This window comes from Dermochelys coriacea, chromosome 1, assembly GCF_009764565.3.
Source record: "Dermochelys coriacea isolate rDerCor1 chromosome 1, rDerCor1.pri.v4, whole genome shotgun sequence".
Classification (NCBI taxonomy): Eukaryota; Metazoa; Chordata; order Testudines; family Dermochelyidae; genus Dermochelys; species Dermochelys coriacea.
The window spans coordinates 237,321,212-237,348,961 of NC_050068.2; the positions used below are offsets into that span (position 1 = coordinate 237,321,212).

At 41.3% G+C, this 27,750-nt stretch overlaps 1 protein-coding gene across 1 annotated transcript in view; it reads right to left on the reverse strand.

Annotated features, from left to right (window-relative positions):
- PIK3C2G (phosphatidylinositol-4-phosphate 3-kinase catalytic subunit type 2 gamma) overlaps positions 1–27,750 on the reverse strand; it is a 305,063-nt gene that overhangs the window by 77,218 nt on the left and 200,095 nt on the right. Inside the window, exon 24 of the mRNA XM_043516861.1 lies at positions 1,658–1,814. Coding sequence (XP_043372796.1) covers positions 1,658–1,814 — 157 coding nt within the window. The remainder of the gene's footprint in view (positions 1–1,657; positions 1,815–27,750) is intronic.

A 27,750-nucleotide genomic window follows, 5' to 3' on the forward strand; every position in this document is an offset into this window, starting at 1 on the left:
CACTCCCTGATTTAGTCCCATTAAGCTGTTTCAGTTTGACTTCCACCTTGGATGTGATAATTTCTACCTCCATATCCTCATTGCCATTAGCCACCTTGCCACTACCCCTAAACTCTTCATTAGCCTCATTAAAGACTGAGGCAAACTATTTATTTAGGTTTTGGGCCATGCCTAGATTATCTTTAATCTCCACCTCATCCTCAGTGCTTAGTGGTTCCACTCCTTCTTTCCTTGTTTTCTTCTTATTTATATGGCTATAAAACCTTTTACTATTGGTTTTAATTCCCTTTGTAAGGTCCAACTCTGCTTGGCTTTTGGCAGTTCTCACTTTATCCCCTACACTGACCTCTAAGAGGTAGCTTTCCTTGCTGATCCCTCCCATTTTCCATTCCTTGTAGGCTTTCTGCTTTCTCTTAATCACCTGTTTCAGATGCCTGCTCATCCAGCTTGGTCTGCAACCCTTCCCTATGAATTTTTTCTCCTTGGTTGGGATGCAGCCTTCAGGTACTTTAAATCAAAGTTGCAGAAACTAATTCCAAGCCTCCTCCACATTCGGAACCTTGAATTCTTTAGGCCAGTCCACTTTCCTAACTAATTCCCTTAATGTTTTTAAGTAGGTTCTTTTGAAATCAAGGACCCAAGCTGCAGATCTATTTTTTGTTTATCCTTCCATTTAGTTTAAACTGAATTAGTTCATTATCACTCGAACCAAGGCTGTCCTCTACAACTGATTCTTCTATGAAGTCCTCATGTAGCCTTCTTTCCTTACTGTATTTATCCCAGGAACAAAGCATGACAGGATTCTACAATAATGGCTCCCGAAACACTGTAATAGCTGCAGTGTCCTAGATCAATCACCATAGGGTATTGTAACATAATACATTTTGTACGTTTAGTTTAATTAGTTCACTTCTTTAATTCCAAACAGAGTTAGGAAATGGCTATTTGAAAACCTGGAATTAGGACCGGGTGAAATATTCACCAAAGAAAACCTTTTAATTTGAGTTGCTCTGCAATTGGTTGAAATTTTACAAAAATGTTCCAATTTTGAAAAAAAATAGGGTGAAACTTTAATATCAGCAACAACATAATTAGCTTTCACACAAAAGAGAGGGCAGAATGATGTTTTGCAGGCACAAAGCTGGCACTCTAAATAAAGTTACTAACATTTGCATGGGAAAAAAAACTCCTGGAAATGTGACAATGCTCTAAATCACATTACTAGAGACTTGGCGGAATTTGATTATTTTACAACTTTGAGTGATAACATCGATTCCTAAATGTAAGTATTTTTTCAAGTTTTATCGATTTACGTTTTCACAATTGCATGAAATCATTTAATGACAGTAGACCCTGAGATTCAAAGTTAAACCTTTAGAACTGTTAACAAATTGTACACATCACATGTCAAAAGGTACAAAGTAAGGACCCTTAAGTCAAATGCTAGTAACTTCTCAAGCAGCATTTTTCTTACTTTTCCTTAATGTAAATTTAGCTTATTAGTGGTAAAATATATATATATATTCATTGGTTCATGGGTGTACAATGAACTTGACATTCACTGTTAAAAATCTAATTCTTCTAAGCCTAGCTACAGGGGAAATAGAAAATAAAGAGGGATTGGGGTGTTTTTTGGTTACATCCCTGACCTTCTTACCATCTCCAGCAGGTTCAAGAGCAATTGGCTGTGTTTCCTGACTATATTATAAGCTCGACAGCAAAGCTCCACAAACTCTTGGAAGCGCTGTGGGTTTTTTCCACCTTCTGTGATGAAATACTCCATCTCCGAAGTGAAGATAAAAGGTGCTCGGTCCCTTGAAAAAACAAGATACAATGAAAAATGGCAAATCCTCTCAGATGGCTGATCTTTTTAACTCCCTGATAATATTTGTTTTCCCAATCTTTCCCTTCTCATTATTTCTTCCCTCCCTTCCTCCAGGATGGATAATTCCATGCCAGAACACTCAGTGAATCTGACTAATTGTGGCAGACACAGGTCTCTAGGTGAGATCTTCTTAGTGCAAATTGTTGGGAGCAATTTGGGAAAGCCAACAACTGAACATGGTTTTTAAAATGTATTTTTAACTCTCACTGCTTCAGTTTCCGACTCCCTGCCTCAGAATAATGGTCTTGATCATGAATCATATTCTCTCCTGATACTGAAATATTTAAATGCTGTACTTGAACAGAGTGGAATATAAATATAACTCCCTACCAGGCAAGAAGGGTATTTAAAACAAACAAAATCCTCCCAAAACTAGAGTGCTTTTCTGCTTTTGAGCACACAACTGTGAAGGATTGGTTCTTATCTCAGCTGCACCAGAATAAATCCAGATAAACACTGACTTTTATCCAGTTACTCTGGATTTAGATGGATATAAATTACCAGCAGAATCTGGGCCCATGGCTTGCTTTTTTAATAACGTGTGGATTTTGTAGCTATGCTATGGTATTGCAAAAGAAAATGTATTAGCCAGGCTTTTGCTAAAAATTCTCCCTTTTGAGAGCTTCAGCTTTAATATAGCCTGATATACTGTTTTACTCCAGCACAGAGAGAACTACTGCAGGATTTTATTCCTCATAACTGTGTATACAGATATATGTAAACAGATCATACAGCTATAACCCAGGTAATATACACAGTGGATTAGATTTAACCCTGAGCTAGAGATGAGCCTAAGCCAACCTCCAAAATCTAAATATTCCCAAATCTTTGGGAGATTTGAACTCCAGACACATTTTTTACAGTTTGGGGCCCCTCTCTAGTTAAAAATTCACTCAAGAGGGGTCCAACCCCATTCCAGTTGCTGATTCTTCCCCACAAGAAATCTGAACATCTTCCCTACAAACAATTTCCATCTCAGTATCCCCCAGCTCATTACCAGTCTCCTTAATCTCCTGCAGACACATGCTCTTTGTATGGTTGCAGTGATTAAGTTGAGTTGCATTGGATGCTCATTTTGGGGCTTGGGAATTCACCCCAGGCAAGACTGGCAGCTTTCCTTGCATTCTTACTGCTCTGAATACCTCCCCTTTCCCACAGTCTCTGGATTAAAGCCTCCCATCCACTCTCTCTCTGCCTTTAAAAACTGTCCACACATAGGTAGTCCCTACCAAATTCACAGCCCTTTTTGGTCAATTTCATGGTCATAGGATTTTAAAAATTATAAATTTAGTTATTTCAGCTATTTAAATCTGAAATTTCATGGTGTTGTAATTGTAGGGTCATGTCCCGGAAGAGAATTGTGGTGGAGTTGCCAGGTTATTGTAGAGGGGTCACAGTATTGCCACTCTTACTTCTGCGCTGCTGCTGACAGCAGCGCTGCCTTTAGAGCTGGGCTGCCAGAGAGCAGTGGCTGCTGGCTGGCTGCCCAGCTCTGAAAGTAAGGGTGGCAATACCATATCATGCCATCCCTACTTCTGCATGGCTGCTGGCATCAGTGCTGCCTTCAGGGCTGGGCGCCTGTCCAGTAGCTGCCGCTCTCTGGCCACGCAGCTCTGAAGGCAGTGCAAAAGTAAGGGAGGCAATACAGTGACCCTCCCTACAATAACCTTGTGATTCCCCCACCTCCTCTTTTTGGGTCAGGACCCCCAGTTTGGGAAACTCTGATCTCCCCTGTGAAATCTAAATAGTATAGGGTAGTTTTTCTCAAACTGTGGGTTGGGACCCCAAAGTGGGTCACAACCCCATTTTAATGGGGTCATCAGGGCTGGCTTAGATTTGCTGGGGCCCGGGGCCAAAGCCAAAGCCCAAACCTGAGGGCTTCAGCCCTGGGTGGCAGGGCTAAGTTACAGTCCCCTCACCTGGGGATGAAGCCCTTGGGCTTTGGCTTTGGCCCCCTGGCCTGAGGAGGTGCGGCTTTGGCTTTGCCATCTCCTCACCCCCGGGGTGGTGGGGCTTGGCCAGCCTTAGGCTTTGGTCCCCTTCATGTAGTAATTTTTGTTGTCAGAAGTTGGTCGAAGTGCAATGAAGTTTGAGAACCCCTGGTATAGGATAAAAGCATACAAAAGACCAAATTTCAGGGGGAGAGACCAGATTTCATGGTCTGACATGATTTTCATGGCCGTGAATTTGGTAGGGCCCTACATATAGGTGAAGTACACCTGGAAAGAACCCAGTTTGCTAAGGTTTAAGTCAAAAGGCCAAATACACTTTTTGTGCAACTTCATGGATTTTAATTGTGTTACACCAGGGGTGAAATTGAGCCCATAATATTCTCTCTTCTTTCCAATCTTTTTGTATTGTTTCAGAATATCACTGCTGCCTTTTGGCTTTGTGATATCTCTCTCTGGAGATTACACGTCTCAATCACATATTATAAAACCACATCTATTACTGATCTCAATAAGCAATTTTTTTTCCAGCCCAGCCTTTAATCAGCTTTTCTTAGGCCTGGTCTGCACTGGGTGTGTGTGTGGGGGGGATTGATCTAAGATACGCAACTTCAGCTATGAGAATAGAGTAGCTGAAGTCGACGTATCTTAGATTGACTTAGAATCACTTACTTCACATCCTTGTGATGCAGGATCGATGGCCGCCGCTCCCCCGTCGACTCCGCTTCCGCCTCTCGCCCTGGTGGAATTCCGGAGTCGACAGCAGAGCGATCGGGGATTGATTTATCGCATCTACACTAGATGTGATAAATCGATCCCCAATAGATTGATCACTATCCACCGATCCGGCGGGTAGTGTAGACGTAGCCTTAGAGACAGAAGTTATTTCCATCCCCTGCTTAACACAGCTACTTCTCTTTGACATTATCCTCTAAATATTTCTATATCATTAGTGACGGAGATTTGAACCGAGGACACTCACTGAAGTCAGCCTGGGAGATAGTCACAGAGCCAAGCCTGCCAAACTGATCACTTTCACCTAAGATTGGAGATTGGTTCAACTCCAAACCCTGGATTTTAAAGCTCCTCCATTTTTGGTGGTGTTTAAAAACCAAACCTCAATCTCAGATTTGCAGCAGGGTCCTCTCTTTATAAGGGGCCTAGTCATATCTCCAGATATAAAGCACCACTATGCTCTGTGATGTTTGAAATCCATATCTGAATTCTGAGATTTGCATCCATCTACACAGCGAAATAAGATATTCTGTGAAAGCACAGTTATTCTAAAGCAAGGTCAAATCTCTCATGTTAAATCAGCATCATGGTTATTTGAGCTGAAATCAGAAACTTCAAGTAACAGAGTTTTCTAGTGGAAGTCGCAATTTGGGGTACAGCATGATTTTCATATGGCACAGTGGCTGCTAGCATTAAGCAATTTTTGTAGGCTTTATTGAGCATGTAACTGGTATTTGACAGCTCTTGTATGTTTTGCAGCATTAGCTATGTTGCAAGAAGTTTTGAAACAGTTTACAAGGTTCTTAAATTTCTCAATTTCCTTCACGTCTCCCTTCTAAGGTGCTGGACCTTTCCTCATATTCATCTGAAAAATATGATGTAGAAAATTGATTTCCTTTGGAACATTTAAGCCTGGTTTTGCTCAAGCTCTTCTGATGTCACAGTCTCTCTCTTCCATGGTAACCAGATACTAGAACTCCAGGGCTGCAAGTATTTAATCCAGCTAAAACCTCACAAAGGGAGCACCTCCCAATTAAAAAAAAATAGCAACATGAAAAAGTATAACATAGGAAAGGAAACAAGAATCATCAATATGGGAAACAGAGGACATCTTAACTGAAATATCTTTAAAAACTAATTTTCAGTGACACCAGGCTTTTAAAGGCTGTGTAAACTACATCTACAAGGGTGAATTTCTGCATGTGTCCCTTTCTGCCTGCTGCTTTTCCGAAACCCTGTTTGAAATATAAAAAGCATGGACGGGAAAAAGATGCCCCATAAATGACTCCTGGACTGCAAAGTGTAAACTATACTTTGTCAACCCATCATACATGTTCAAGTTTATATCATCAGAAATAAATGGTGACTGCTGTTTCAGTCTATATAAGGAAAAGGTAACATCTGTTCCAGAGCTGAAAAATCACCCGCAGTTATGTTTCTTTCTCCGTACATATATAAACACAGAGCAGCCAATGAAACAGAGGAGGCATGAGAAGAGGCTTATCTGTGTGCATACACTGTCTAATGCTACTGTACATAAGCATGTGTTTGTTTGCCTGGCAGCTCTTTCTTCCTTGATGTACACTGCCAGAAACTCAGTACATAGTGACATTCAATCAAAAAAATCAGCAGCTCATTAGAAGGCACAGGAATAATACCTATAACAGATATATGGCCCATTTGGATATAAATCTGCTAGGGATGGTGTTTCTATGCAGTCAACTACACAGGCCTGAACATGAAATGGCACATTTTCCAGTTCACCCAGGTCCTAACACATGCTATTGTTAATATGACATCCAGATTGTCACAGTTTCAGGGTAATTGGATCTGTTTTTACCTTCTGTGGTCCCCCATTTAAGGTTTCTGGCTCCCAGATGTCATGTCTCTTGGATGAGACCCACATCTCTCTCCCGCCTGACAGGGGCTTTAAGGCAGTACAGTTCCCTGCATTACATTGTGATAGCCACAGCAAGCCAGTTTGCCTAACGGCCAGCCTCTGTGTGTTGCTTTCTCTCCAAGGGCTATGAACAGTATATTGCCAGCAGTTACAAGTAACTGCACAGCTCTTTCTAAGGAAGCACATTTATTCTTAAGGTAAAAGCATTACAGAGAAAACAATAGACAGATTTAAAACACACACTAAAATATCATGAGTTACTCATCAGCCCCCATGGGACCCTAGTAGGCTAGAGTCTTTCCAAACCTTCTACAAGAATTGGGGTCCCTCTTGGACAGAAGGTCCTATCATTTGCTGGACCAGAAAGAAGATCCCTAGTCAGTTTAAATGTAGCCTTTTTATGACAGAAGCCCTTTCTTTGTCTGTAGGTCTTTGGAAAACAACATGCATATGCAAGCCACGCCAGGGGGTAGTACCTCTCCAGACATGTTTACAACTTGAGTGATTCACCTTAAATCATCATCCATTGTTTTTATTCCTGGAGAAGCTAAAAGCAACCCTCCCCCACAGCTGCATACAATCCCTGGCCCACAGTGATACATAAACCATTCATAACCTTAATATAATATGTTCCTCCAAAGATATTTCATGGGGTTTCAATATTTGTCACACAAATCATAAATAAGTCATATAGCATATCACCACTATAGGGGGCTGAAAGAGCAAGGTTTCCATATCATCACCAACATGTGCACGAATGAGGCCCCATGGGCCAAAATGCAGACCTCCATTAAACCCGTGTATCTTCAATTAAATCAATGGGGTTGCATGTACAGAACAGAGAAGATTTCCAGCCCCCAACATGCAGAGTGTTCACTTTTTATTTATTGTTTTCGTGCTGCATTTGTGAGGCAAAATAAGAAGTAGGAGATTTGGCCTTTACTATGTCTCCATTTTGGAAGGCCACACAAGCTTTTTTTCACCATATTATGCCCTCTATCTTAAAAGGGGAACACGGGGGAGGAGGGGAGGGGAGGATATTTTTTAGTGTAAAAGTGTTTTTGCGAAGAGCTGGTGTAACTTGGCCTTGACCATGTACCTGCAGCATATAAGCAAAATCAATGAAAGTGCATTATCAGGCCTCCTTTCTTCACTGAAAGCTGCGCCCCAGATGGGATGAATGGATCCTCTAGTTCTTTACAGTGGAAGTATTTCAACAAACAAGGGAATGCACACACTGTTAGGCAAACAGGCTTTATACAGTACTGGGATTTCAGGGGTTACATTTTGCTATAGCTGTGACCTAAGGTTTATTAAATTAATCCAAGGAAAAGCAAGTCCAGTGATGAATGTCACTGTAGATTGCTGTCAGATCTTCCAAATGTTCATGGGAATGCTTTTTAGTGTCCCTCCGGAGGCTAAGAATGTTTGGATGATATGACATGGGAAGCAGGGAAGGAACCAAGCCTCAAGTTATTGGATAGCTCAGCAGGCATAACAACAAACGAATTAGGGATAAAGAGAATATTTACCAGGACCTTACCATTGGCTGGAAACTTGCTACATCCCTAGAGTTGCAGAATAGCAAGATCCCTAGGGTTTACTGACCACTGGGATGAAACATCTGAAATAAGCTGATAATGAAGTTTATAAGGTCAGCAAAGTTTCCAGCTTTCCCTACTCTGAATCCCACAGTATGGAACATGTTGTTTCCAGTGAGAAAGATGTCTCAACTTCCTCCTTTATTTAGTAACTGGAGCACATGAAACAAACAGTAAGTGACCTTTTCCCTGATTCAATCTAAATTTCCCATTGTATTGTTAGGGGAAAGTTTGTTCTAGTCACACCACAAGAGATGTAATGAGAAGATGTCAGAGATCAAAACAGTTTAACTTTAGATACAGTTCAATTGCTCATATGAAGACAGGAGAGAGAGGGCGTGAGAAACCACACAGAACTTTTACTAGTTTAAAATCAGTTGCTCCATCCACCCAGCCACCCACATATACACACTGGGTTTTCTAAAATCATCTAGGCTGAATCATGAATAAGTAGTAGCACTCAGCAGGAGTGACTGGAACTCAGATGCAATCAGTAGAAAAGTAAAGGTTTCAGTTAGTGTTTGAATGTGAATATCTTTTATTCTTTTGCAAAGCCAAAAGCTTATTTAAATAATGCACCACATTATTTTTTAATTTAGGTGCTTAGTTCTGTAGGTTTGGCAAGGAAGGACAAACTTTGCATACACTAGAGAAACAGGCTGTGAACTACTATAAAGTAAAATCTGCCTTAAGCAACCACTTAAAAAGGTGATCAAAATCAGCTCTGTAACAAAGATGATCTCCTACTTTAGGAGAGCGATACAGTATTTAGTACGTTTGAGGTTAATTTAAGGGAATAAGACAGACGATAGACTAAAAACAGTAGTCTGATATACAAAGATATTTATATAATGGGTGGCATAAAAATATTTTTGAGTGATCTCATGGGTGAACAGCAGCTCTAAGCCATGTCTAAAATACGAAGAATTATCCAAATACTCCATAATTCCTTAACTAGGTATAGAATTAATGAACCAGATCACCCACTGATCAAAAGTTAAAATGAAAAAGCATTTTTATAATCAAAATACTCAATGTTACTATGTTTTTTATTCTTAAATCTACATCAGTTCAAATATAATCCAGGCTGTTGGAGCCTGTAAAGTAACAATCAAATACAAGAAGTTTACAGGATGTGTTCAGAAGCACAGAGGATTTAGGGTCTAATCCAAAGTCTATTGAATTCAATAGAGAAACTCCCACTGACTACTTTAGGCCTTATCAAGTTCTTTGTAAGGAATCACCAAGCAAGAATAAAAAGTGGGTTGCCCTACTTGCTTAGGGAAAAATGTGAGCCTCACTAGTGCATGCCTCATGTGGATCAGTGAAAAAGTAGGCATGGGTCAGAGAAAACTTAAGCAAGGCCAGAGGGAAATTTGCAGCACTGTACGCTGTCCCAACCACTGTCGAACCCCACACAGCACTAGGGCAGTGTAAAGTGAGGTTTCTTTGGGGAGTCTCTATACTATGCAGGTTTGAATGCATGGCACCTCAGAACTATACACTGTATACTTGGGCTAGTGCCCAGGTGTACAGCGAGCTCAGTGAATGTGTGTGTCACAGACAAAGTCATGGTCATATCCTTTATGTTATTTTAATGCATTTGATCTCTTAAAGCTTTAAAATATATACTTAAAATCTATACAATAACTAAGATCTGTGCAACACAGTTCAATAAAATGCACATTTCCCCCCCAAACTCTGTGCAAACCTTCAAAACGATTGAACATTCCATTCTGTATTTTGCTAGTAGATTAGCCAAAAGCTACTCCTGCTCCCACCAAAGTGAACAGCATTTTTGCCGTAGTCTTCAAGGGGAGCAGGATCAGCCCCAAACCTGCCAGTTACATTGTCTCTGGCTCATTGTAAATCTATATTCAATTGAATCTTCTGTTTACTAAAGCAGACAATACAGAAGTGTAGAACTTCCAGACAGTTCCAAGTTTCTCTTTATTTATTTATTGCAAACTCTTGCAAAATAAAAAGCAGGCCCATACCTTGTTGAGACCTCTATTCTTCCAACTATCCAGGGTTTATATACATATCTCTATATGTCTAAAGAGAACAGTCTGTATCCCAAATAGCAATTGTACATTAAAACCCATTAGAAGAGAAATGATTGAGCGAGTTTTGAACAGTCTGCCACCTAAAGTTAACCAGTAGGTATTTCTCTAGAGGGAATTCTCCCAGCTTTTGTTTTTTTCTTTTAAACCTTTATTTATTGCAACAGACAGTTGGGAGGCTCCAAACAGAGAACTCATGGTGAAGTGCTTTTGAGGTCAGTGAGGCCTGAGGATCCAGAAAGGGACATAAGCGTTGTGACACCCATTGTCACAACAGCTAACTTTTAGGTGCCTACAAAATCACTGGGACAACAATGGGATCCACAAAGCCTGTGTCAGGCACCTAGGCTCTGTATACAATGAATGGGGAGAGATAGGAACCTTAGAATGGGATCTACAAAAGCCAGCAAGTTAGGTGGCTCCCCGCCTAAGCTAGCCAATGGGAGATAGTCATGAGGGGATGTGTCCTAACCCCTATCCCTCTCAGGGAGATAGGCACCTAAGTCCAGGCTGCACAGAGGCACCTATCCCCAGTAGTGGCATGCAAACTGGGGGAAGATAGGTGTACCTCCACCTAACCCTCATGAGCGCATGATCCAGTAGGCTTGTTCGGAGGCCACCAAAGGCCACACAGAACAGCAGGGCGAAGGAGGAGACACTCCCTTATAATCTTTAGCCCAGTGGTTAAGGTGCTCATTGGGATGTGTGAGATCCCTGATTCAAGTCCCCCCTCAACCTGATGAGAAGGGTGGAGCTGAACAGAGATCTGCCATCTCTTGGAGAGGTGCCTTAGCCACTGAGTCCTGGAATGATTCTCCCTCTTTTTCTGGCCCAATAAATAGTTAATTATTCAATAATGTAATTAACAGTGGAAAAACGTGAATAGGGGTGTCCCTCAATCTCTCCTGTCAGAATATCCCATAGCCCAGTGGTTAAAGCACTAATTTGAGACATGGCAGATCCCTGTTCAAATTTCTTCTCTTCAAGTTGAGGGGGGACTGGAAGCAGGGCTCTCCGAAATCCCAGATGAGTATCCTTAGCACTTGGGTAAAGGGAGCTTCTTTTCCACATTGTTTTGTGTGGAGTTGGGCCACCAGTGAGCATGATCAGGCCCCACACACGACCAAGGTGGAGGACACCCTATCTTCCTCCGGTTCATGAATCACTTTGGGGCTTAGGTGAGGGAAAGGCACCCAGGTGCCTAAAGGCAGGCAGAAGTGTGCATACCAAGGGCCAGAAACATAGGCACCTAGGGAAATATTCACTGCAAAAACTTAGGTGCTGAAAGAGTTTTGGTGCCTACAGGGTTAGGCAGCAGCCAAGTGAGGTTTTTGTGGATCATAGTGGTGCCTAAAAGTGGAACTTAGGCACTTAAATCTGGAGGTTAGGTGCCTAAGTACTTTTGTGGATCTGGGGCTGAAAGTTCTGAGCCTGGAGAAATTGCGGGAATGGCCCTTCAGAAAAGGAGTGTTATGTTTTGATGCACAGTCCTCAACTGAGCAGGGGCCATCAATCAGGCTTGTACCCAGTCTGCCAGAAAACCTGGTTTTAACACTGGCCATTTCCTACCATTTCTCCTGCTTCTGGAGATATAGACAGAGGAAAAAAAGCTGCCCTTTACATTGAAATCTCTTTTTGATCCTAGTTTCACTCATATAAGTTGTTATATTAGCATCCATGACAGTAGTTTTCCGAGCACAGGATTTTCAAAGATATCATTGACTTTTATGGGAATTGCGCTGCTAAGTCACATCAGTGCTTTGGAAAATCCCACCCTGAGTGACTTATAGATATGGATCCCAATCTATTGCTATTGAAGGCAATGGCAACTATCCCACTGAGCTTGGAAGTACTCATAATATATGTTCCAGACTGGATCTGATTTCCAGCCAGCACTATATACCTTGTTCAAGAGGCAAATTGCTCTTGATTAAGAAAAGTAGTTTCTCATATTCTTCTGTAATTATTGAGCAAGTTCTTCAAGGTATTCACGATATTTTCTTCCTTTTTAAAAAAATAGTTGACACATGTATACCTAGGCTTGGCAGAAGTTGATATTTAGTTTTCATAAATGTTTATTTTTATTCATATTTTTTATCCATTTAAATGTTCACACTCTAGGGAAATTAGGTAGGGTCAGACAATAATTATTTAATGGCAGTAGATGTTAAAATTTGAAAAGTTAAAGATTTCTAACAACATCACATGTAAAAATAAACCAAGTAAATAGCCTTATATCAAACTGTTATAAGTTCTCAAGCTGCATTTTTCCTACTTTACTTATCTGTTAATTTCGATTATTATAGATGGAAATATTTTTTCATCGGTTTGCATGTGTACTGTGAAATCAACCATTTACCAATACAAATCTAGTACTTCAAAGCCTATATATATAGATATAAATATAGATATGGTAGACATGTCCTTAAATTACATTTCCCCGTGCGATCACCATATTGTATATACTCTCTGTCCTGGTCAATAGTCAGGGAAGTATTTATCTCACTGGACTGGCCTATGATACAAGATGTAACCATGTCTGAACATGGCGGTCAACAATCATGCTCGTTGAATTAGGATTTAATCATGGTTAGCTGACATAATGCACAGCATGTTGTAAATCCTTGTATACACTTGGTTAAACTGTGCTAAGACCCAATACAGCTAACACAATTGCTGACAACTGTTTATACATCATTACATTTCATAGCATAAACCAAGCCATTGTGGTATCTTTCTCGTTAGGGACTCATCTGGAATGATCTTTCCTAGTAAGGAAGCTGGCAATGGACATGCCAATGTATGAGAGATGTGTGAATGATTTTTCAGTTGAATGTATTGGCATTTTGCTAGCCACAATCCCTCATCTATGCTGTTATCTGACTGCAAAGTTTGAACAAGAAATTCCCTTCTCTCAGAGGGTTCATCCACTTGCACATCAAATAGGGACCAAGCCTTAAAAAAGGACCACACCTCTTAAAACATGCACTGTGATCTAAAGATTTAGAAGTCTAGAATGTTTTTCAATCATTGTCTCTTTTACTACTTTGTGGCACAGACCCATTTCTTATGTAGACTGATCAAATGGCACCATCAGAGTCTGGTTTAGACAAGCTTAGGTGCCTAAAGCTAGGACCATAACTCCATATTTAGGCATCCGACTAAGTGGTCTGAATTTTTGAGGTGCTGGCAACGAGCTATCAGACCTTTTATTTGGGTACTTTAATACAGATTTAAATACGCAACTTTTGGACACTCAAGTTTTAAAATGTTAGCCACAGTTTTCTTGATACCATAAATAATTGCTTTCTAAAAGCATCTCATTTTGCAGGTGGCAAGGAGTTTATTACCAGCTGTGTCTGATGTAACATGTAGAGGTGAGTGAGAGAGTTCAGCTGGCTAACAGTGATCACTACACAAATGACCTAGACATTCTGTAAGGGTGACTTCTCCACGGATAATAGCACTGATGAACTTTCAAAAGGCAAACTTTAAAGCTATTAGAAAAATGGTTTTAAAATAAACTGAATAGTAGGGAAAAATAAACAAACTAAACACTTGGGTCTCAGCCAATGGACTATTCAATAACAGAAGTCTGTTAAAAAACACGATATCGGAGGTATAGGATATCTGTTTATCATTAAGCAAAAAAAGATGAGACTAAAACCATGATGATTAAACAGCAATGTACAGGAATTCCTTAGGGCACAGATGGAAATTCTGCACAAATGACATGTCTCACCCATCCATCTATCTATAATAGACTGCAGCACATTTTCCAGATAAGGATAATGGTCAAAGTCAGAATGAAGAAGAAACAATGTTACTGAGATCAAGTCATACGGAATTCTTTAAATGCACTAGACCAGTGTTTCTCAACCATTTTGACACCAGTTTTGCTCCCTTACTAAACTGTCATGGACCGCTTGAGAGAAAAAAAATGAACAGGGCTTCACTGGTATTTCTCTCTGTTTTTTCTTGCCAGGCATTTCTTTTTTTTACTATCGCATGTAAGGCATTACTTACTTGCTTACCAACACAGGGCCATTACTTCAGTTCTATTTGTTAAAATAAAGTCCAGTTCAATCGAACAATTTGGACAGTGGGGGTGCTGAGAGCCATTGAACCAAACTGTAAACCCTGTATATAATGGAAACCACTTCAAGCCACCAGTAGTTCCAGCATCTATCCAGTTCAAAAAATTATGTGATATGAAAATGTTACCCTGATTTTTAAACATTGTTTCAAATGAAGGCTACCAATAATTTTGGCTACAAATTTTGTATACCTCATTTTGTACATTAGAGACAATTCAGTTAATTTAGTTTAAAAAAAATTTAAAAAGTCACATGCATTCACTCATCCTACTGTTAATGAGATGTTTGTGCCTGTCTTGTAGATGCAAGTGTTTCAATCTGGGGATGAATGTTTGACAAGGACACTTAGAGCATCTTTCCAATGCTCAACTGGTTGCGGTATTTTGTTTTCGTTGCAGTCATCACTGAAAATCCAATTTTGTCGGGGTACGTGGAATGGAACGGGAGCAAAGTTTTGACAGTGAATTCATCGAGTTGTGGGTATTCACTTCTGACTTTGATCCAGAAAACAGGTAGAGTCACTTCATGAAACGGTAACTTCAGACCCTCATCAGTTCCAGCAACTTATCCTCCAATGATAGTGACAGAGAGGTCTCAGGTTCTAGAAAGGAAAATGGATCATGAACCCATTGCTTTCCTTTTTGTGGATCAGAGTCTGATGGGAAATAGTCCTCAAACGTTTGGAGAGTTGATTTTAGATGGGATGCAATATTTTAGGTAGGAGAGGCAGATCCAAACCTTTACTATCATCAATAGCCAGAAATGCAAAAAATGGAAACATATCTTAATAGTTGCACCTGACTTTCTCTTTCCAGATTTGAGCTTTTTTTTTTTTTTTTAAAAAGGCCACGATCTTGTCAGTCAATACAAAGACACTTGACATACTCTGCCAAATATGCAAGTTTGGCAAGCCATTGTAAATCCTGAAAGTATGCTGCCAGAGGAGACTTCTTTTGAGACAGAAAGGCTTCAAGTTCACATACACTTGGTTTAATACTTTGCCATGGGATAACCGCCACACTTAAGCGTGTAAGAATAAGTGGTGGTGTTCAGACCCCATTTCTTCACAAATTGTAGCAAAGATGTGAGAATTGAGTCCATTTGCTTTCACAAAATTCACAATTTTAACAGCTATACCAAGGACATAAATTTCTCAGCTGCCAAGACCTTTTCATAAATGAAGCAGCGTGCTGCTTGAGCAGTCAGTGCAACTTCCATCACTCTCACCACTACAACTGAATTGTGGCCGCTCCGTCAGTGCAAATTCCAATGCCGCGATCCTACTGAAGTCCATGTTCTGTCACATACTCATCTAGGACACAAAAGATTTCAGCACCTGACGTGTTTTGTGGCAGTTCTTCTCAGCAGAGTAGATCTTTGTGAAATGCACCATCATAGGCATAGGCATATCATAGGTGCACATAAACAACAAGAACTGCTGTGATAGAAATGTCTGTTGATTCATTCAACTGAATTGTAAACTGGCTTGATGCTTTCACCCTTTCTATCAACTGAGCTTTGATATCAGTAGAAGTGGTATAGCTTCACTTTAGTAAGGCTTTTGATACTGTCTCCCATGACCTTCTCATAAACAAACCAGGGAAATACAAATTAGATGGAGATACTATAAGTCGGGTGCATAAATGGTTTGGAAAGTGTTCCCAGAGAGTAGTTATGAGTGGTTCATAGTCAAGCTGGAAGGGTATATTGAGTGGATCCCGCAGGGATCGGTTCTGGGTCTAGATCTGTTCAGTAGCTTCATCAATGATTTAGATAATGGCATAGAGAGTACACTTATAAAGTTTGTTGACAATACCAAGATGGGAGGGGTTGCAAGTGCTTTGGAGGATAGGATTAAAATTCTAAATGATCTGGACAAACTGGAGAAATGGTCTGAAGTAAATAGGATGAAATTCAATGAGGTCAAATGCAAAGAACTCCACTTAGGAAGGAACAATCAGTTGCACGCATACAAAATGGGAAATGACTGCCTAGGAAGGAGTACTGTAGAAAGAGATCTGGGGGTCATAGTGGATCACAAGCTAAATATGAGTCAACAGGGTTACACTGTTGCAAAAAAAAAAAAGCAAACATCATTCTGGGATGTATTAGCAGGAGTGTTGTAAGCAAGACATAAGAAGTAATTCTTCTGCTCTACTCTGTGGTGATTAGGCCACAACTGGAGTATTCTGCCAGTTCTGAATCCACATTTCAGGAAAGATGTGAACAAACTGGAGAAAGTCCAGAGGAGAGCAACAGAAATGATTAAAGGTCTAGAAAACATGACCTATGAGGGAAGATTGAAAAAATTGGGTTTGTTTAGTCTGGAGAAGAAATGACTGAGAGTGGACATGTTAACAGGTTTTCAAATACATAAAAGGTTATGAGGAGGAGGGAGAAAAATTGTTCTATTAACCTCTGAGAATAGGGCAAGAAGCAATAGGCTTAAATTGCAGCAAGGGCGGTTTAAATTGGACATTAACAAAAACTTCCTAACAGTTATGGAGGTTAATCACTGGAATAAATTGCCCACGGAAGTTGTGGAATCTCCCTCATTGGAGATTTTTAAGAGCAGGTTAGACAAACACCTGTCAGGGATGGTCTAGATAATACTTAGTCTTGCCATTAGTGGAGGGGACTGGACTAGATGACCTCTTGAAGTCCCTTCCAGTCCTATGATTCGATGATCTCTGCAAATCAGTGATTCAACATGACTGTATCATTTGACAGTGGAATGCAATTCACTTTTTTGACAGCTGCATCACCCAAGACTTCATGATAGGGATCTATTACAGAAGGCATGATTAATTCTTCACCAATTGTAAATGGCAATTTGCATTTAGCTATTCATAGGAATAGCAGCTATGATGCTTTTCTATCAGACCTTTATTTGATGTTATGGTGTTGTGCAGTAGTTTCTTTTGCCCCTTCACTTCACCTTGCTTCTGTTGGAAGAATTCCATTGGCTTTTCTTTTAAATTCGGATTTTTAGTTTCAAGGCATCAAATAATTTTTGATGGTTTCATAGCATCTTTGCTCAGAGTTGTGCCACACATAACACAGAGAGGTTTTGGGCATTTTACATCCTCACTTGCAACAAACCCATACTTAAATGCAAGACTAATCGTATTTTTGATTGACAGCTGAACATTTCCTTTTCTAACTATTCTTCCTGATCATATTCGGAGTCACTCACATCTCTGTTATGTTTTTCTGAACTTTTGTTAGTTCTGAAAAATAGATCCAGAGGTAATTGCTTTGACAGTGACATTGTCTAGTTTAGCTAAGTAAAATTTTTATTAGGACTTCAATTTTTCTTGTTGCTTTCTGTTAACTACTTCCTTCCAACAAATGAATGCAAATGTGATTTGCATATCAGTATCAGGGACACCAATGCCAACCCAGTTGATTTATTTAATATGTTCAAAAATAATTGAATGAATGCTGTGATGTAAAATGCAAGTACAAAAAAACTTTACATTTTAAATATTAATATTCTGTGTTAGGGAAACCTCAGGGATTGGCAAGGAGGCTGGTCTGGTTATTGAGAAACACTGCACTAGAGTATGTAAGAGAGTATAGCCCCTCTAGAATACTGTGACAGGCTGCTCTATTCCCTGCTGAATAGCACCGCCTCCTGGTGATTCTGGGGATTAACTCAGTCAGGCCGACACCCCTTCCAGTGGTTAGACCCTTTCAGTTTCTCCTCTGCAGCTCTTCTCTCACTCTCAGGAACTGCAGCTGTCCTCTTCGTGACTCAGCCCTATATCCAGGTCACTATTCTTCCAGAGGGGGAGCGCATCAAGATTCTTCTCTTTAGCAATCTCAGGCAGTCTTCTGCTTTACTGCCTCACAGTGCCACTCCCGCAGTGACTGGCAGGGGAATCTGGGGCCACCCTCTATCCAGGTTCTGGCTCAGGGACCCTCTACGCAGCAGCAAGGCCAATTTCCTGCACCTTGCTACCTTTACCTGAGTCATTTCCATACCTCCTGGCCCTCGCCACTCCTGTGAGTTTGACAATCTCTTCACTCCCTCCTCCCAGGGAGTAACTTTAGGCAACTTGTCACTGTAGCCCTAAAGCACTCCTCTCTTCTCCCAGGAAGTGACTGAAGCCTTCTCCCTGCATCCCCTTCTGCTTTCAATTTCCTGTCTTTTGGAGAAGCCCCACTAGTCCATCATAGGTGAGCTTCTCTCTAATTAGCTGCCTTCAGCCTACCCTCCTCCCTCCTTAACAGCCTAATTCAGCTCTTGTAGGGCCAATGTGGGGAGCACACTCCATCACAGATACCCAAGTAGTACATGGGACAAAATGGTGGAAGGGCGGGTTGCAATTAAAAGCAATGATGATATAGCACAGAAGATGGAAAAAATATTGACCTATCAGTTATTTACTGTTGATTGTGATGTGGAACTTCCTGGTTCCAAAGGCATTTATATTAGAATTCACATGGTGCTCTTAAAAAAAAAGAGAGAAGTCTCCAAAGAGGAGGATATGGAGCCATTCAAACTCACATGCAGTACAACACCAGACTGGAAGGAATTCTGCTGGACCAGAACTGTAAGGAATTCCACTGGTGGTTCCAAAGGCGATAAATAACAATACACTCTAGCCCAGATAATTACTAATGAGACTATACAATAACCTCCTCAAAACAGCAACTGTTCCTGAAGACTGGAAAGTAGTTAATGCAGTGCTTCAGCTTCAAATCAGAGCCACGGGGGATTCTGGGAATTACAGACCAGTGAGCTTCACCTCAGTTCCAGGGAACTCTATTGAGCGTGTAATTAAGGAGAAAGCAGAACATTACACTTGGATAATGAAAAGAGATAGGGACAAACCAGCACAGCTTCTGTAAAGAAAAATATGTGCCTCTCTAAACTGTTAGGGTAATTCACAGGAATAATAAATTAAATCATAGATACATAGGGACCAGTGGATGTAAATTTACTCTGATTTCAAAAAGCATTTGATGAGTTCCCTCCATAAGAGACTATGAAAGAAAATAAATAACCAAGGGTAAAGTATTATGCAGGATTAATAACTGGGTGAGGCATAGACAACACAGTAACAATAAATAACTAGTCTTCAAAGTGGAGAAAGATAAGAGTGTCCTAAAGCCAGTATTGGGACTCATATTCTCAGTATACGAGGTCTAAATTTCCAAAAGTGACTACTGCTTTTGAATGCCTAACTTGAAACACCTAAAAAGGGCTGATTTTCAGAAGTGCTGAGCACCCGTCCTCTGAAATTCAGGCCGCTTTAAGGTGTCTCAAGTTGGCCTATCCAAAAACTGAAACTGCACAAAATCATTTTTGAAAATGTAGGCTCCACTTCTGCGAAGACATACCTTATGCTTAACTTTAAGCACCTGAGTAGCCTCATTAACTTCAGTGAAACCCCTCAAGCACTTAAATTTAAGAATATGAAGTCTTTGCATGTTTCTGGCCTTTGTTTTTTTGGAGGAGGACAGGTGTAGCAAGTGGCAGAAGTTGGCTGATGACTTGAAACTCTTCAAATTAATGAAAACTAAGAACTGCAACTCCAGATCTACATAAAGTGGGGGATTGGCAGTATCATATAGGATAGCATTTAACTTAGATAAAGGTAAGGTAATAAACAGATTTCAGAGTAGCAGCCGTGTTAGTCTGTATTCGCAAAAAGAAAAGGAGTACTTGTGGCACCTTAGAGACTAACAAATTTATTAGAGCATAAGCTTTCGTGAGCTACAGCTCACTTCATCGGATGCATTTGGTGGAAAAAACAGAGGAGAGATTTATATACACACACACAGAGAACATGAAACAATGGGTTTATCATACACACTGTAAGGAGAGTGATCACTAAGATAAGCCATCACCAACAGCAGGGGGGGGAAGGAGGAAAACCTTTCATGGTGACAAGCAGGTAGGCTAATTCCAGCAGTTAACAAGAATATCAGAGGAACAGTGGGGGGTGGGGTGGGAGGGAGAAATACCATGGGGAAATAGTTTTACTTTGTGTAATGACTCATCCATTCCCAGTCTCTATTCAAGCCTACAGTTAATTGTATCCAGTTTGCAAATTAATCCAATTCAGCAGTCTCTCGTTGGAGTCTGTTTTTGAAGCTTTTTTGTTGAAGTATAGCCACTCTAGGTCTGTGATCGAGTGACCAGAGAGATTGAAGTGTTCTCCACCTGGTTTTTGAATGTTATAATTCTTGACGTCTGATTTGTGTCCATTCATTCTTTTACGTAGAGACTGTCCAGTTTGGCCAATGTACATGGCAGAGGGGCATTGCTGGCACATTGGCATATATCACATTGGTAGATGCGCAGGTGAACGAGCCTCTGATATTGTGGCTGATGTGATTAGGCCCTATGATGGTATCCCCTGAATAGATATGTGGACAGAGTTGGCAACGGGCTTTGTTGCAAGGATAGGTTCCTGGGTTAGTGGTTCTGTTGTGTGGTGTGTGCTTGCTGGTGAGTATTTGCTTCAGATTGGGGGGCTGTCTGTAAGCAAGGACTGGTCTGTCTCCCAAGATCTGAGAGAGCGATGGCTCGTCCTTCAGGATAGGTTGTAGATCCTTGATGATGCGTTGGAGAGGTTTTAGTTGGGGGCTGAAGGTGATGGCGAGTGGCGTTCTGTTGTTTTCTTTGTTGGGCCTGTCCTGTAGTAGGTGACTTCTGGGTACTCTTCTGGCTCTGTCAATCTGTTTCTTCACTTCAGCAGGTTGGGTATTGTAGTTGTAGGAATGCATGATAGAGATCTTGTAGGTGTTTGTCTCTGTCTGAGGGGTTGGAGCAAATGCGGTTATATCGTAGCGCTTGGCTGTAGACAATGGATCGAGTGGTATGATCTGGATGAAAGCTAGAGGCATGTAGGTAGGAATAGCGGTCAGTAGGTTTCCGATATAGGGTGGTGTTTATGTGACCATCGCTTATTAGCACCGTAGTGTCCAGGAAGTGGATCTCTTGTGTGGACTGGTCCAGGCTGAGGTTGATGGTGGGATGGAAACTGTTGAAATCATGGTGGAATTCCTCAAGAGCTTCTTTTCCATGGGTCCAGATGATGAAGATGTCATCAATGTAGCGCAAGTAGAGTAGGGGCATTAGCGGACGAGAGCTGAGGAAGCGTTGTTCTAAGTCAGCCATAAAAATGTTGGCATACTGTGGGGCCATGCGGGTACCCATCGCAGTGCCGCTGATTTGAAGGTATACATTGTCACCAAATGTGAAATAGTTATGGGTCAGGACAAAGTCACAAAGTTCTGCCACCAGGTTAGCCGTGACAGTATCGGGGATACTGTTCCTGACGGCTTGTAGTCCATCTTTGTGTGGAATGTTGGTGTAGACGGCTTCTACATCCATAGTGGCTAGGATGGTGTTTTTAGGAAGATCACCAATGGACTGTAGTTTCCTCAGGAAATCGGTGGTGTCTCGAAGATAGCTGGGAGTGCTGGTAACGAAGGGCCTGAGGAGGGAGTCTACATAGCCAGACAATCCTGCTGTCAGGGTGCCAATGCCTGAGATGATGGGGCGTCCAGGATTTCCAGGTTTATGGATCTTGGGTAGCAGATAGAATATCCCAGGTCGGGGTTCTAGGGGTGTGTCTGTGCGGATTTGTTCTTGTGCTTTTTCAGGGAGTTTCTTGAGCAAATGCTGTAGTTTCTTTTGGTAACTCTCAGTGGGATCAGAGGGTAATGGCTTGTAGAAAGTGGTGTTGGAGAGCTGCCTAGTAGCCTCTTGTTCATACTCCGACCTATTCATGATGACGACAGCACCTCCTTTGTCAGCCTTTTTGATTATGATGTCAGAGTTGTTTCTGAGGCTGTGGATGGCACTGTGTTCTGCATGGCTGAGGTTATGGGGTAAGCGATGCTGCTTTTCCACAATTTCAGCTCGTGAACGTCGGCGGAAACAGTCTATGTAGAAATCCAGGCTGCTGTTTCGACCTTCAGGAGGAGTCCACCCAGAATCCTTCTTTTTGTAGTGTTGGCAGGAAGGTCTCTGTGGGTTAATATGTTGGTCAGAGGTGTGTTGGAAATATTCCTTGAGTCTGAGACGTCGAAAATAGGATTCTAGGTCACCACAGAACTGTATCATGTTCGTGGGGGTGGAGGGGCAAAAGGAGAGGCCCCGAGATAGGACAGATTCTTCCGCTGGGCTAAGAGTATAGTTGGATAGATTAACAATATTGCTAGGTGGGTTACAGGAACCATTGTTGTGGCCCCTTGTGGCATATAGTAGTTTAGATAGCTTAGTGTCCTTTTTCTTTTGTAGAGAATCAAAGTGTGTTTTGTAAATGGCTTGTCTAGTTTTTGTAAAGTCTCAAGGAAACTGCGGAACCACCTGATCAACATCCTCTACAGCAAACAGGGAAAGATTAAGAATGAGCTCTCAAAACTGGATACTCTCATAAAGAACCAACCTTCCACACAAACTTCCTCGTGGCTGGACTTTACAAAAACTAGACAAGCCATTTACAAAACACACTTTGATTCTCTACAAAAGAAAAAGGACACTAAGCTATCTAAACTACTATATGCCACAAGGGGCCACAACAATGGTTCCTGTAACCCACCCAGCAATATTGTTAATCTATCCAACTATACTCTTAGCCCAGCGGAAGAATCTGTCCTATCTCGGGGGCCTCTCCTTTGCCCCTCCACCCCCACGAACATGATACAGTTCTGTGGTGACCTAGAATCCTATTTTCGACGTCTCAGACTCAAAGGAATATTTCCAACACACCTCTGACCAACATATTAACCCACAGAGACCTTCCTGCCAACACTACAAAAAGAAGGATTCTGGGTGGACTCCTCCTGAAGGTCGAAACAGCAGCCTGGATTTCTACATAGACTGCTTCCGCCGACGTGCACGAGCTGAAATTGTGGAAAAGCAGCATCGCTTACCCCATAACCTCAGCCATGCAGAACACAGTGCCATCCACAGCCTCAGAAACAACTCTGACATCATAATCAAAAAGGCTGACAAAGGAGGTGCTGTCGTCATCATGAATAGGTCGGAGTATGAACAAGAGGCTACTAGGCAGCTCTCCACACCCACTTTCTACAAGCCATTACCCTCTGATCCCACTGAGAGTTACCAAAAGAAACTACAGCATTTGCTCAAGAAACTCCCTGAAAAAGCACAAGAACAAATCCGCACAGACACACCCCGAGAACCCCGACCTGGGATATTCTATCTGCTACCCAAGATCCATAAACCTGGAAATCCTGGACGCCCCATCATCTCAGGCATTGGCACCCTGACAGCAGGATTGTCTGGCTATGTAGACTCCCTCCTCAGGCCCTTCGTTACCAGCACTCCCAGCTATCTTCGAGACACCACCGATTTCCTGAGGAAACTACAGTCCATTGGTGATCTTCCTAAAAACACCATCCTAGCCACTATGGATGTAGAAGCCGTCTACACCAACATTCCACACAAAGATGGACTACAAGCCGTCAGGAACAGTATCCCCGATACTGTCACGGCTAACCTGGTGGCAGAACTTTGTGACTTTGTCCTGACCCATAACTATTTCACATTGGTGAAATGTATACCTTCAAATCAGCGGCACTGCGATGGGTACCCGCATGGCCCCACAGTATGCCAACATTTTTATGGCTGACTTAGAACAATGCTTCCTCAGCTCTCGTCCGCTAATGCCCCTACTCTACTTGCGCTACATTGATGACATCTTCATCATCTGGACCCATGGAAAAGAAGCTCTTGAGGAATTCCACCATGATTTCAACAGTTTCCATCCCACCATCAACCTCAGCCTGGACCAGTCCACACAAGAGATCCACTTCCTGGACACTACGGTGCTAATAAGCGATGGTCACATAAACACCACCCTATATCGGAAACCTACTGACCGCTATTCCTACCTACATGCCTCTAGCTTTCATCCAGATCATACCACTCGATCCATTGTCTACAGCCAAGCGCTACGATATAACCGCATTTGCTCCAACCCCTCAGACAGAGACAAACACCTACAAGATCTCTATCATGCATTCCTACAACTACAATACCCACCTGCTGAAGTGAAGAAACAGATGTACAGAGCCAGAAGAGTACCCAGAAGTCACCTACTACAGGACAGGCCCAACAAAGAAAACAACAGAACGCCACTAGCCATCACCTTCAGCCCCCAACTAAAACCTCTCCAACGCATCATCAAGGATCTACAACCTATCCTGAAGGACGAGCCATCACTCTCTCAGATCTTGGGAGACAGACCAGTCCTTGCCTACAGACAGCCCCCCAATCTGAAGCAAATACTCACCAGCAAGCACACACCACACAACAGAACCACTAACCCAGGAACCATCCTTGCAACAAAGCCCGTTGCCAACTCTGTCCACATATCTATTCAGGGGATACCATCATAGGGCCTAATCACATCAGCCACACTATCAGAGGCTCGTTCACCTGCGCATCTACCAATGTGATATATAGCCATCATGTGCCAGCAATGCCCCTCTGCCATGTACATTGGCCAAACTGGACAGTCTCTACGTAAAAGAATGAATGGACACAAATCAGACGTCAAGAATTATAACATTCAAAAACCAGTTGGAGAACACTTCAATCTCTCTGGTCACTCGATCACAGACCTAAGAGTGGCTATACTTCAACAAAAAAGCTTCAAAAACAGACTCCAACGAGAGACTGCTGATTGGAATTAATTTGCAAACTGGATACAATTAACTTAGGCTTGAATAGAGACTGGGAATGGATGAGTCATTACACAAAGTAAAACTATTTCCCCATGGTATTTCTCCCTCCCACCCCACCCCCCCTCTGTTCCTCTGATATTCTTGTGAACTGCTGGAATTAGCCTACCTGCTTGTCACCATGAAAGGTTTTCCTCCTTCCCCCCCCCTGCTGTTGGTGATGGCTTATCTTAGTGATCACTCTCCTTACAGTGTGTATGATAAACCCATTGTTTCATGTTCTCTGTGTGTGTGTATATAAATCTCTCCTCTGTTTTTTCCACCAAATGCATCCGATGAAGTGAGCTGTAGCTCACGAAAGCTTATGCTCTAATAAATTTGTTAGTCTCTAAGGTGCCACAAGTACTCCTTTTCTTTTTGTAATAAACAGAGTTGGCCAAAAAATTTCCAAAGTAAGTTTTTTCCAGTCAGTAAATAGGTTTGCATTTAAAACAAAATGTTTCACAGTCCATTTTGAATATTTGACAAATTTTTTCAGTCTACAATTTTTTTCAAACTGAAAGTTTTAGATCCCCTCTGTTGAAACATTTCCCAAATGAAAATATTCAAGAAATAACTGAACTTTTAGAATTTTCTTTTTTTTCATTTGAAATTGTGTTTCCCCCTATTTTCTGACTGTTCTCCAACCTTTGCTAATTCAAAAGCAGTCAGAAAGCATTGAAAGGGTTCTTTCTGTTTTAAAGTAACACTTTTAATGATAAAGAAACTCTTTCATTTTGAAGTGTTAACACTAAAACCAAAGTGTTATTCTTATAAATGAAAAGTGGCATTTCCCCCCCATTTTCTTATTCTTCTCAAACTGGAAAAAGCAGAAAAACAGTAAAAAGGATAGGGAAAAAACCCACTTTCACATATTTTTGAAGGAAAATTAGAATTTCTCAATGGGAACATTCTAAAAGGGATTCTTCACACAACACAGAATCAATCTGTGGAACTCTTTGCCAGAGGATTGTGAAGGCCAAGACTATAACAGGGTTCAAAATAAGAACTAGATAAGTACATGGAGGACAGGTCCATCAATGGCTATTAACCAGGATGGGCAGGGATGGTGTCCCTAGCCTCTGTTTGCCAGAAGCTGGGAAGGGGCGACACTTGATGATTACCGGTTCCGTTCATTCCCTCTGAAGCACCTGACTATGGCCACTGTTGGAAGACAGGATACTGGGTTAGATGGACCTTTGGTCTGACCCAGTATGGCCGTCCTTACGTTCAGCCAGCTCTAGTAAAAACATTGTCAAAAAACAAAACAAAAAACAACACACAACAGGAAGAGCAAAATTTAATATATGGGAAAGACATAGGGGTCTTTGAGAAGATCAGTGAAAGCCCATAGGCAGTGCCTGGCAGCAATTAAACAGGACAACTGTGTGCATTGTAAAAGGATGGAAAATTACACATATATTATACTATGCCATGACAAAAATATAGTATAACCTGGATTACCTCATCTCATTTGAGATGGCCACCTAATCAATAGCAGTGATTGTAAAAGTACCAAGAAAGGTGCTGAAAATGGCTGGAGAAGTGTAAGACTGCTAAATCTAGGAATGTATCAGCTAGCACAGGATTTAAATAAATCTTTTATTGCCTAATCCTCCAAAGCAGAAGAGATCAAGAGGAATTGGTTAGAACTGGAAAAATAAAAAAAATCAACCCCTTCCTCTTACACTGTCCTGTGTGCCTCAGCTAAAACCACATCTGCACAGGGATCCAGGAAGGACAAACAAGTCCTCCCACAATACACTATACACCAATTGCTAGAATGGTTCCTGTTGGTGAAGGACTAAGAGTCCTGGGATATATGTACCCTCATTAATTCTAGCGCTAAACACATGCAGCTGCTGTGTCAGAATAGATGTGGGTATACTGGGACATGTGTGCGTCTGTAGTATGGACTCTTGGAGGCAGGCGTGGCTAACATGAAATCACATGTGCACAAGCCAGTATGTGGGTACACATTGCAGTGTAGACTTATCCTTAGAGAACACCCCTAGTGACCTCAACAGGGGCAGGGAGTACAGGCCTCCCTCAAAATGAGAACACAGGATACTCAATACTGTTAAAGTACAGGAATTCTGAACAAATAAAGGGTAATTACTTCTTCACACTGTTTGAATTCTGTGGAATTCACTGCCTTAGGATCAAAAGCTGTGGCTAGATTAAAGAAAGTTGTGTAACTGTATTACCACTAACAAAATGTGTAGCTTTGTAAGATAAAATAAAAGATAATGAAATCTCATGTTTTGGTCTGTAAATCTCCTATGGGACTCAAAAAGTAATGTTTCTTTGGAGCACAGCATTATACTATTGGCTAGATACAGTATTAGTCTCCCCTCCAATCCTTCTGAAGCACTAGTTGCTAATATCTTTGCCACTAGCAAAGTCTATTATTTAATACTTCTGCTGCATAACCGGTGTGCATGGCACTTTAAAGATCAGATAGAAAGACTATAAGCTCTTTAAGGCAGGAATGTTCTCTAAATCCCACTGAAGGCAATGGGACTTTTTCTACTGATTTTAATGGGTGCAGGATTGGGCTTTAAATGGAGAGCTTCAGGATATAAAATTTAATTAGGAGGATACTGGACTGGAGCAGTTATTGATCCCTTTCCATTGCCAAATTCTGTTTGCTATATTTTCAACAGAAATGTTTTCCTCAAAATTCTCATGTCTGTCTGAATCATATTACTTTCAAAGGATTATTTTCAGAGTCGAGAGTGGACTGAATGGAAGGAGACTTTGCCCTGCATAGAGTGTTACATAATTCTTCAGGCTACTTTAAATCT